This window comes from Solea senegalensis, linkage group LG18 (assembly GCF_019176455.1).
Source record: "Solea senegalensis isolate Sse05_10M linkage group LG18, IFAPA_SoseM_1, whole genome shotgun sequence".
Lineage (NCBI taxonomy): Eukaryota > Metazoa > Chordata > Actinopteri > Pleuronectiformes > Soleidae > Solea > Solea senegalensis.
In genome coordinates, this window is record NC_058041.1 from 11,847,649 (window position 1) to 11,860,257 (window position 12,609).

At 41.7% G+C, this 12,609-nt stretch overlaps 1 protein-coding gene across 1 annotated transcript in view; it reads left to right on the forward strand.

Moving 5' to 3' along the window:
* The window catches only part of LOC122759202 (testican-2-like), a 40,553-nt gene extending 28,673 nt beyond the window's left edge, over positions 1 to 11,880 (forward strand). The window contains exons 5-11 of the mRNA XM_044013870.1: positions 2,905 to 3,013; positions 3,535 to 3,649; positions 4,406 to 4,525; positions 4,648 to 4,866; positions 8,140 to 8,202; positions 9,527 to 9,664; positions 10,371 to 11,880. Coding sequence (XP_043869805.1) covers positions 2,905 to 3,013; positions 3,535 to 3,649; positions 4,406 to 4,525; positions 4,648 to 4,866; positions 8,140 to 8,202; positions 9,527 to 9,664; positions 10,371 to 10,513 — 907 coding nt within the window. The 3' untranslated portion in view covers positions 10,514 to 11,880. The remainder of the gene's footprint in view (positions 1 to 2,904; positions 3,014 to 3,534; positions 3,650 to 4,405; positions 4,526 to 4,647; positions 4,867 to 8,139; positions 8,203 to 9,526; positions 9,665 to 10,370) is intronic.
* The last annotated feature ends 729 nt before the right edge of the window (positions 11,881 to 12,609 follow it).

Sequence of the window (12,609 nt, forward strand, 5' to 3'; positions counted from 1 at the left end):
AAAAAGGCCCTTGTTTCCGACCAGCTTCTGAACCTACCATCTCTCTGCATGCATCAGTGTCACAATATTGTCACAACAATTACATACTATGCAGAAATTTAGCTGATTTCCTGCTTCAGCAGATGATTAGCTGACTTTACTTTAACGTGATATTAGTGGAGTGTCTCTGGCGTGGACAGGATGGATGTTCCAGTGGTATTGGTGTCGACAGCCATTAACTGTGTGCCAGTTGAAAGCCTTTGAGTATCTGGATGGAGAGCTATTGATTCAACCGAGCAGACAGAGTGTCATGAGTCAGGTCGAAGTCATTTTAACTGCAACACTCTCAGAGCGCTGACGAACTGTGGACAGAAGGTGGTGAAAGTGAACAAAGGGCCACAGGGAAGTGACAAGCAAAGTAAAAAAAAAAAAAAACTTAAGCTTTTAGCACATCTTTTTTTTTATAGCACTGTAATAATTGAATACTTTGGCCTGGTCACATATGAATTATTTATCTCAGTTTCAGAGTCTGAATTTCATCAAGTGAGCAGTTCTGAACTTTTCCATCTGAACGCACTTTACGTTAACTTTAAGTTTTTAAATAAAGTTTCTGAAACATACAAAGGGGAAATCACGCCACATCATTTTTATACCTCTGGTTTTCAGAGTTAAATATTTACTCTAAAGGTATTCAAATTCCATGACACCATTAATCATAGCAATGACATCTGACTAAACTAAACTTAAAATAAGGTGCTTTTAAATTCAAATCTTTGCTGCCACTTGTAATTTATATGTGGCAACACCTGCTCCTATTAGACACATGGTGATGAGGTGCCAGTTTAACACTTTAACATATCTTATGATTCATGTATTCATCACTAATACATGACTCATCATGAACTGATGAACAAGATCTGTCATATATTCAGCAGCTCAGGATCAATAATGAACGAAGCCGCTGTCAGTTCAATTATTTAGAACGACGTGGATTCACAGTACAACTCATACATACTGTATATGTAGATAAGATGTAATTATTGCAGATTACTGCACGAGAGACTGAAAGAGGAAGACCACTGAAGTGGTTCATGGATGTTGTGAAGAAGATTACATACATGTGTTTAAGTGTGTTCCAAACTTATTTAGTTAGTCTTTTGGGGAACAATTATGTACAGAATATAAAAGAACGCGTATTAAGCTCTTTCACATTTCCATACAGCGGTTTTTGTGCTCTTGCTTTCACTAAGACTCTACCTGACTGCGGGAAACCTCGCTGAAAAGTATTTATCCTTCACTCTGCCCATTAATTCCACTTTGAGTGAAAAATAAATGAGCAGTCTGAAAAGAACTAATGGAGTGAGTTATTAGTACCTGTGAAGTCTATCAGCAGCGACAGCCTTATATCTTTTTCAATAAAGGGCTTCATTTATTGAGTCACTCCAGAGATGAGAGACTCTGTCAAATAATGGGTAATAAGCACGAAGGCAAAGCACGCTACACCATGCCAGCATCATTAAGTAGCAGCTCCGGAGTTGCCTAATGCCTGTATCGACACTGTGGGAAGGCACGGAGGAATGTGATGAAGCAGCGCATTCAAATATTAACAAGGAGATTATGACAATCTGGTTTAGTTGTACTGATGTTTGTAGTTTACAGGAGAGCGATACAAATGAGTTGCAATGAAAACATCTCGTTAGACGAGATTTGTGTCTGCAGCTGTTTTCAGCCTCAGCGAGCCGCTGGAAATTTAAGGACCCCATTTGCGCAAATTACACGACATATTTTCTCACTTAAATCTTCTTTTGATTTTTATTAAGGCTTTTTAGATTCCTGCCCCTGAGACTGTTGCTGCTGCAACATGAATCGAATACACTCGTGTGCTTCAAGCAGCCAAATGTTTTTCCAAAACAAAATGAAATGAAATACATCTATTTAAGCGTTTTCTCCAAAACAGCAGCATCCCATGTTGCTGTTTTGAAGAAATGAGACATGAACGACGTTGGTTTGGAGATGTTGTTTGACGAGGTGAGTTTTTCCGTCTGCAGCAGAGGACGAACGTTTATTTGGCCACTGTGGACGACAAGACGGTCATCTGGATAATCAACAGACTGACATGTCTGTCAATAGTTTACACCGGCGCTGCTGTCTCCCAGTGAAACTGTTGTGAATTAAATCAAAACTAACTTTTGGAAAACTATATTTACAGACATGTTTATTTATATGCATTTTCCTTGTCAAATAAACCGATCATTAAATGGAAAATACGAACAGGATATTTTCGTATAACAAGTCAACAATAATTGTGTAATTTTCAGCACAGATACATTTTTGTTGTGGCGTGGCACAGCAACAAAACACCTCTGGAGACAGATACCTCGAAATAAAGCAATTTAATCTAATAATACTGAATGTACTTAAAGTTATTCTGAATTTTGGGATGTAGTGGGATGATTATTATGCTATGTCAGTATCATTCTTTATCAACAATCTCTGCTGCTGTTCCTGCTGCTTGTATGAATGACATCGTAGTTCTATAAAGATGTCATCACTGAAACTTTTCTGTCCCCCATTTTTCCTTTCACCACAACCTGTCTAGGCACATGGCCGCACATCTTTGAGTTGAGTTTGTTTCTCTCCATGATGCCACAGTGTTTGCTCATTGTGTGGATTTTTTGGTTTCTCTGCTCTCTATCATGTGGTCTATGTACAGTTGAATTGAGATAATGTATTTTGTGACTCGAATTGAATTGAGTTGAATTTGGTGGGACAGCGGGAGCAAACAGGGGGGCATTTAGAAATGATAATGTGTAGAACCTGGACCATCACAAGAAGTAGAAAGACATGGGGTTTGTGTGTGTGTGTGTGTGTGTAATGTGGATGAACTGACATTTTAATTCTCCACTCTCCCCATCTTGTGTGCAGAGTCAAGCAGTCAGGACATGTGGCAGCCCACGACAGTGGCTGTAAGCCTTGTCCTGTGGCAGCATCCTCACCCGTATGTGGCTCTGATGGACACAACTACGCCTCTGAGGTAGAACAAAAATAATTAAATAAATCCGCACCTGTGCGTCGGTTTGAAAGCACTCACACCTAAAAGCTTGGATTACGTTTAATTTTTTTTTTTGCTTATTACCCGCTGGCACTGTAAAACCTTGGAAAAAAAAAAAAGGAAAGGAAAAGTAAATGGAAAGAGGCTGTGTCATCGCTTGAAATAATGAGAGGAGTCCAGTCAAGTGCTGCTTTCCCGCTGTGTCGTCATGCACGCGGGCACAGTGGGGCAGCGCGCTCTGTCACTGCTCCCGAAAGGACAAGTGCGTGATTAATGTCCAACGTTTTGAGCAACATAACACCAGCCTGTGCTCGGACACTTTATTGATTTTATATATAGTTTTTAATTTTGACCTTGTGTGAGAAGACGGCGGGAAATGACAGCTCATACTTGCTGCCTTTCTTTAAGTGCAGTGTCTCATTTTCCCTGCAGTCACCCCTATAAATATTTTAACTGCATCCATACCTCCTCTTCTCTCTCTGTGTGTGTGTGTGTGTGTACAGTGTAAGCTGGAGCAGCAGGCCTGCCTCACAGGCAAAGACTTGAACGTCATGTGTAGCGGTTTTTGTCCCTGTGCCACCGCCTCCGTTTCCCTCACAAATACTGACACCAAACGTGGTAAGTGCACTTTCGTCACCTTCCTCCATCTTATAATCTTATTGGGGTTGGGATTCACGCCTCCCTGCCTGCAACGCTGTCACCACTTTTCATGAGTCAGTGGTTTCAAAAAGGGAAAGCGATGATGCACTGGTGGCCGCCGCACACAGCATGCTCTCTGTAGGCCGGGACTCTAATTTACTGACACAACTATTCAACCCACTGCTTGATGTTTGGGATCAATACTCACCAATTTTAGAGATTACTGTTAGGCAAATATCCCCCATGTGGCTAAACTGCTCTTTCAATCATGTAGTAATTAATTATTTAGAGTGTACACTATCTATCATTGCAGCCAAACAGTATTGATTGTCTGGGCTCTCGGGCACGTGAAAATGCCAATTGATCAAAAGGATGAAATGTTACTCCTGTTTTTCATCCGCAGCCCTGAAATAAGTGCTTAGCCCGAGACGAAAAGTGGATCTGTATCGGACAACAGCAATTCGCTGCAGTGAAGTTAATGGCAAAATAATGTTTTTCTTTAATTGGCAGATCATAAAATTATAAATCACGGCCTGAAAAATCCAACAGTTCACCTCAGCAGCTTTACTCTGTGGGGAAACTTTAGCCTTTTATCCTCTTCACTGTACAGTTAGAGCACTATAAAGCAGTGCTGAGCCTCTGTCTGCCTTTTGGGAAAGTGAGGCAGTTTGTTGTGAAGTGTCTGCCAGAGTGCCATGGTTTTCAATGTTAGGATTCCCTTTCTTGGTCTATTAGAGAGCTGCACTGGCCAGGACCTGGCAGACCTGGGTGACCGCCTGAGAGACTGGTTCCAACTCCTTCATGGAAACGCGAAGCGCAATAACTCTGGCAAGCTCGGCGCTGGCACCGCTTCAGGTTGGAGACTCACAGAGCTGCTTTATTCACTGCTGTCCTCAAACAAACAAATCAATCGTCAAAGTAAGTAAACAGTGCAGTGCAAACACAAAGTAAAGTATTGAACCAATTGTTTCTGACAGTGCTGGACAGGAGTCTGGTTGCTAGCTGCAAGGATTCCATCGGCTGGATGTTCTCGAAGCTGGACACCAATAGTGATCTTTATCTGGACCAGGCTGAGCTGGCTGCTATTAACCTGGACAAGTATGAGATCTGCATCCGACCCTTCTTCAACTCCTGTGACAGCTACAAAGACGGGAAGGTCTCCACGGCAGAGTGGTGCCTCTGCTTCTGGAGAGAAAGTGAGTGAAGGGATCGAAGACGGCAGATAATAGAGAGTCAAAGTCTCTTTTTAAGTTGAAGTTTTAAAGCGGTGAAGTAACAGCCAGCTGACATCACAGCGAGGTAGAAGGCTTGCACTGATATGAATTAAAATTTTAATCTTTGATCCAACATCTCTCACCAATACTGAGTACCATAGCTTATCGCTACCAATTCATCGAAATATGGAGAAGGCATTTGATCTGACACAGTATTTCAGCCTTTCAAACTTAAGGATTTCATGGCCCATTTTAAACTTGGAAAATCCTAAATTATATATTATTTATTTCATATGTAGTAGCTCCACGGCCCACCAATGGGCCATAAACTGTTAGAACCACTGCTCTATTCCACTCCTTAAAGGAACAGTTTCTTTGCTGAAACACTGACCTACTTCTTTACCCAAGATTGAGCATGAGCCCCGCTCACCAAATAGAAAAACCCATTTTGAGGATAGTCATCTGAGCCTCCACCTGGCGACCTCTGAGCCGCTCGAACCAGATGTGTCCGAGGGAGCTGTAGCATCGTTATCTTCTTCTTTGGTAGCAATGCCTCCTGTTCCCTGCGCGTCCAGACTTGTACCGCCACCCGGTGGGGAAGTCAGATACTACAGGACCCTAGTATATGCGCATAAGTATATCAGGGCCTTATAACAGGATTTTATTTACCCTCTTTAAAGCACAATCTGCTTATCTGTCACATCGTCTTATTTTAGACTTTAGCTTTCTCAACAAACTCATGCCTTAACACTACCTCCATCTGTTTTTCACAGTTTATTCAGATCCTGTAATGTTCCCAGCAGGAATAACAGGCTGTCTCTGCTTCTCAGAACAACCTGGGCAGGAGCTCTTTTATCTGCTGCCTGACTCACTTTTGTCCTGTTGAAAGCCCTTCCTGGCCTCCACTGATCTCTACCCACAGCAGAGCTTTGTCTCTCCCCCACACTTCACAAAACACGGCCCATCCCCTGATTTAGGGTTCCTCTGGAGCGAGCTGAGCCCCTGGCGCCTCCTCCTGCAGCTTCACCGTGCCCTTCATCGCTTGTTTGTTTGGTTGCCACTGCAACGGGGACAAACACATTTACAACTGTCTTTCACAATGGAGGCTCAGAGCAACACTCTGTGTGCGCTCTCGTGGGGTGTTGATACTGTTGACAGTTCCACTGTGGAACACGCAGCCTCATGGATGCAGCTGCAGCTTTCTCATGTCTGTGTTGAGAGTCAGAAGTGATGAAGAAGTGGGCAATAATCCAAGGTGATGGGGGACAGTGATCTCTCATTAACATGACATGTAAGAAATGCCTGGAGGCAATTTCATTACATCTGTAACAAATATCCACTTAGAGTTGAAGATGAATTCATTAAAAAATGTTTTAATTTATGCTAAAAGACCAATTCCTTCAAAGCCTTCCATTCATTATACATAATTAATGTCTATGTATTTGTACACATAAAGTCAAGTCCCTTTAATTGCAGCCATAGGTAGATTTGTTTTGCAGTTTTAAGAAAGTTGCATCCTTCAAAAAAAAAACCTATCACAAACTGCACAGACATAATTTGTGAAATAAAAACATACTGAAACCTAAAAAAGTAAAACATTGTGAGATAAAAGTGTCCACCAAACAAGAATTAAAGCACAGAAAATAGATCAATAGATAGATAATGTGCAATATTGTTCAATTGTGCAATGGCTGTTGGGACAAGGCTACTTTTTACATCGCTTCGTTTTTATAGCTCAGGATTGTAAACCACCAGAGAAGAAGCTGGAATTCACAGTGTAGAGGCTGCAATTCATCATTTAAAATGACTGTCTAACTGTCCTGAGTGCAGCACTGCTGTGTTAAGCTGAGGCTCACTGATCGGCCGACTCCACCACTTGATTATCTGATTAAGAGCGCTTCTGTTTCCAAGCCGTGCAATAAGACAAAAGGATATAGACGGTTCAATAAAATCACAGCGAAACAGAGTCAGCACGGTTTAGTCAGTGAGGAAATATTAAAGCTTTCTTCCACGGTAGAGTTGCTGGTGCCGCTTTTTACACACAGTAAAATAATGTATCCATAGTAATATATATATATATGTACATACATATATATATATATATATATATATCATCATAATAATGTAATATACCTGCACCAGTCTGTACAAGAAAAATGAAAGGTTGCAGAATGCTGCAACCATCAGCTATGGATCAGAAAGCGAGAACCCAATTAGGCTCCAAGATGTTAGGAACACACACACACACACACACACACACTCAGGTTTGATCTGCCTGTGACTGACCTTCCTTTAGCAGAAGATGTCAGGTGATAGAAACACTAATGAAGCCGTGACCCTAACATCTACTGGAAGTGTGTGTAACGTTTGGTGGTGATCCCCCCGTCATCTGCTAATGGCTGGCAACCTACTTTTGATCTCGCGTGGAGAACCCTCGTGAACCATCTCGCACGAGGTTTTTAAAATGGCACACAGTATCTTCACGTCTTAGTTCTGTGGGGGTTTAAAATACGAACGATAAATGTAAATTTAAACGTGGAAACATTGAATATACCGATACTTTTATCTTATCTTAGATTCACGATTCTCTGTTTCAAAAAGACAGCAGCTGCACGAATGTGAATGCAAAGATAATGTAGCCCTCCGTTTCATTAACACGACCAAAGTCACATGGTGACACCGAACAAAACACCCTTTTTCAACAACTTATGTAAAGTACAAAACGAGCAGACGTGTCTCTGCTGATATTTTCTCACAGAGAACCAGTGCACACTCTTCTATTCCGTGTGAGCACCATGTGCACCGCTCGCACCATTTGTACCAAAAAGCAGGGCAGTCACCTCATTTGCACACCGACTATCTAAATGATCAGGCATTTAACCTGCATACAGTGGGTCACTCTCACTCTCACTCATCAAATGTTCATTATTAGCTGGCGCCGAGCCAATAATTGACCATGATATAATGCTAATTATTTGGATACACAGTGAACGTGAAGTGACAATTGACAGTTACCGTGTAACGTCTCGTGAGAGGCCTCTCTTTGTTCTGTAGGTTCAGCTCATATGTTTGTCCATCATCCACACAGTCTTTCAGCGAAGCTCTCGCCAATCGATCAGGGCTCTGACAGAATGACACACGAGTCTTTTTACTCGGATCAATACAAGCACAAAGTGTAATTATGAGGCACATTGATTGAGATCAAGTTTGGGGTGGGTCTTCACTGTCATCACTGTTCTTGTGTGGTTCCTGCAGAGCCGCCATGCCTCGCTGAGCTGGAGAGGATCCAGGTGCAGGAAGCAGCCAAGAAGAAGCCTGGTAAATATGTTCCTCCTGGCGCTTCTGCTACGTTCAAGAAGTATTTGACTCTTTGGTTTTATTTTGTTGTTTTTTTTTAAACACCAATTTTTATCAAGGCACTTCAGATCCTCTCAAAGCTACAACCTGCCTAAGACTTAGCTATAAATTGCACCATCTAGTCATCGGCATTACCCTGAATTCACTTTGGCCCTGTGGGTGCGCTCGTGTAACAAGGTGTCTGAAGAAGCAGGCGAGGAGCTGGAGCAGCCTCATTAAAGAGATCACAAGCTCATGGCTGGGATTAGGCCCTAATCAGACTGGGGGTATGAGGTGAACAGGGATTAGAGGAAGAATAAACCCCCTGTTTGGCTCTCTGAGACGCCCCACACTACAGTATCAACACACCAGCTCCACAAAGCTGCACAGCTGCCTTTTAGTCTTGAGCTCCGAACCCAGAGAAATGTGTTATCCCTTCTCTGAAGTCCACTCACTCGTCCTGCTTAGCCCCGACGAGGACTTTGCTTTCGGGCTGATGAAACAGAGAAGCTCTGTCACCAAGGCGGACACTAAAATCTTTACGTGCCACACTCACAGCTCAAGAAATGACAAACAAACACAACATACTGGGCGAAATCACACCCATGGGCATTGACGTCACGCGATATTTGGCTGATGCCAATATTGACAGAGCAGTGCAGCTGAATGCAGATTTATTTTGGGGCCAATTCAACAGTTTAATAAAGATACATGGTCCACTTCACTCAAACCATTGTCAAAATCACCTCCACATGAGTTTCTCTGTCTTTCTCAGTGTAGCAGTGTAAAGATTTCATGTTGCCTGGCAACATTAGCTAAGCTGCGCACAGGAAGTGACTGGATTTATGTCAAGACACAGAGACAACGGTGGCCTTGTGCGAGTAAAGTGAGACGGCTGCAAACAGGTCAGAGTCCAACTGAAAACACAAAGACGTCCCCATGAAAATGAAACTACCGCTCAGAAAACACAGTTAAGTTTAAGCTTAAGCAATTTTTGCCCCTGCTGCACCGTATATAGTGTTTTGGGATTTTTTAAATAATGCATAAATTACACTTTTCTGGGAACAAAAATGTGCAGCAAGTCATAATACGCTGATTATATGGCAATATACATGCCTGTGTGAAGCAAACAGATGACGCTCTCCCTGCCAAAAAGCTGCTTCTCCATCCTGACTGATGGTCTTATTACGGCTTCACTAAGACTTGCTGGCATTTCATTTTCATAAAGCAGCGGCTGTACTGCATGTTGTCGCCGACGCTATAAATATTTAACATGCGTGTGTGTTTGCATGTGCGTCTTTCGCAGGCATGTACATTCCCAGCTGCGACGAGGACGGCTACTACAAGAAAGTGCAGTGCGACCAGAGTCGAGCAGAGTGCTGGTGCGTCGACCAGCACGGTGGAGAGATGATGGGCACCAGAATCCATGGCAACCCTGACTGTGGTAAGAGAGAAAAGACAGGGACAATTCTCCTCAGTCTGTCCACTACAACAGAAAACTTATGTCTTAGTTTCAGTGCACTCATCTGCCTTATTCTTCCATCTTTTACATTAAAGACACGTTATAGATTCACATTTTCAAACTAAAGTTTTAAAGATTTTTAGGACTCAGTTACTTATGAGTCTTCGTGGTCCATTATATTATAAACATCAGTCTTCTATCAAATATTGTGGAGTCAAATCAAAAAATTCAATCAATTCTGTACAATGTTAATCATTGCCTTAGGAAACAATGGCACCTATTTAAATCTCTGCTTGTATTCCTGCTTTTCTATATTGTTTATTTCACTTCACAACATTTTAAAATATCATCATGATTTTTGAGTGTCTGTATACTGCACTGCACATTCTTTTGGGTGTGGTTTTCACATAAGGCCCTATAGGTTTCTACTGCATCCTCACTTGTACTATTTTCTCAATTTTCTTGTTCTTTTCTCAAAAAAAGACAAAAAAAAGCTCTTAGCAGCTTAAGATGGGAAGTATAACACAACAACCTTAGCTATCAGCATCACATACAAAGCCCAGAACTCAAATAATTAGTTTGCACTTGTATAGAAAAGTTAAAACTATCTTTGACTTTGAAGTTTGACTTTCTTTGTCCAAACAGCTATTAAGTCAATAACCTGAACCTCAATTGAACCTGTCTGCAGATGAAGTGGCTGGATATTCTGGAGATTTCGGGAGCGGGGTGGGATGGGAGGACGAAGAGGAAAAGGAGGCCGAGGACAACGGCGAGGAGGAGGAGGAGGAGGAAGAGGAGGGCGAGGCAGACGACGGCGGATACATCTGGTAAAACTGTCTGACCCCGCGCAGAGAGCCGAGTCACTGCTGCTGGCCTGAAAGATCGAAAACAGGGACGGCTCTCTCCGAAACAGCGGACTGCAGAGGCATGGGTTTATGTATCGTCCTGGTGGGATATGTGGTACCAGGTTCGTTGATGAGATCATGACCAGTTTTTTGTCGTAGATAGGTGTAAATGCTTAATTCTCTCCTCTGGTTTTTTTTGTTTGGTTTTTTCCAGCAACAGAGCTTTTTTTGTTTGGTTTGTTTTTGCAGGACCCACTGACGACTGCACCATAGGTAGCTAAAGTCCATCAGAATTCCTATCTTGTCCGACCACCATCTATGCATATAGAGATTACCAGTAATTTTGTATCGTGTGAACAACTGCTTGAGTACTAGAGCTGCCGTCCCATTGGAATGACATTTTGGGGGAGATGCTCGTTTGCCTTTGTGCTGAGTTGATTAACACCGTTCTCGTGGTTAAATATGAAACTATAGAGGCAGGAAACAGTAGCTTAGCATGAAGACCGTAAAATGACTCTGCTTTTCCTTTTTAAGATTAAAAACAACAATCTGTTTGTTGAGAAACACCTCAAATTATAACTTGAATATGAAGTAAGTCTGTCATGCAAAAAAAGAAAATGAATACAAATAAGATTATCTACGTGCAAATAAATAAATAAGTACAATGTGCAGACATTTATTCTGCCACTGGCCACATAAATAAACCCTTTATTGCTGATTTAAGCTAATTGAGGTAATGATTACAGCAAGTGACAGCAGTCCTCATCTCCTCCTATTGGCAACAAGAAGAACGAGCCAGTCTCACAAAATGTCAAACCGTTCCTTTAAACAGTTCTGTGCAACGTGTTATGAATTTCTAAATTGTGTATTCTGTACATACATCCAGTGTAAATTATCCGTGAAAGTAAGCTAAGAAGAGTTCAGGTTATTATGGTTTCAAGCCACCTTTGTGCTGAAGGTGCACCACAGCTCATAGCGGTCTTTTCTTACTTGTACATGCTTAAATGGACACACACACAAAAATATATACAGGACCTATATTTCTGCCCACTCTGAGATCACGTCAAAGAGTGTGGCACAGGTTTGTTTTTATTATGAGTTTGCAACCTGGGGAAAAAAAATGTGTGTTTAAAAATATGTGCATTACTTGAAGTTCTGTGTGTACACTGGGATTCACACCGTCTTTCCCCCCACCCCCAATAAGAATATCGTTGCCATGTCTTCATTCATGCTATTGATAGGCCAGACATCTGGTTGTTTTTAGTATTGCATGTTAGTATATACATATACATATGTATATGTATGAATGTACTTCTAGGCTGAGCACTTTACTAATAAAGGCACTGGAGGCAAGCTGGGTGTTGATTTTAATCTGTCTAAACTATTCCTGGGTTTAGATTTGTCATCCTGGGAGAGTTTTTTGGGTGGCGACTGAGCCACAATTCCTGTCTCTGGAGAAAGAAACACTGAGTTTTTCTGTTCTCACTGAGGTCAGGACATCTGTGTATCACCAATTGTACAGTTTTTAGCTCACAACCAGATCAAATTTAACTTGTGGGCGAAACACTGGATTTGGAGTGTGAATGAAAGCCGGATGAGTAAATATTGATATTTTGGAGCACAGAACTACTGCACTTCCTCATGACCTTTAGGTTCCACACCTGTCTTCATTTTTTTTGCAGCCACAGCTTTGTTACACACAATTACATCTGATCGTGTTAAAGTAGGCGTTAACAAAAAGCAATTGCATTGTTGTCATATACCACCACAGAGCTGACACTGGAATTAAAAAAAACAAAAGCAGGGTAAAAGTTCCAGAATTTTCTCTTAAGACTTGGATAGATGTTGGTTTTATATTGGTGCTGAGCTGCCACCCCATGATAAAAGGATAAATTACAGCAAGTTGGCTGCCAACTATCACTAAAATAACCCATCATAATGATACAGACAGCACCGTAAAAGGATTTATGGGTGAATAATCCTGGAATGAATGGATACTTATCTGTTAAAAGTGAGAAGTTTTATGTAAATATGTAAAGCAAATCAAGGATAAAGAGCTGTCATACTGTGAAGAATGGCTCA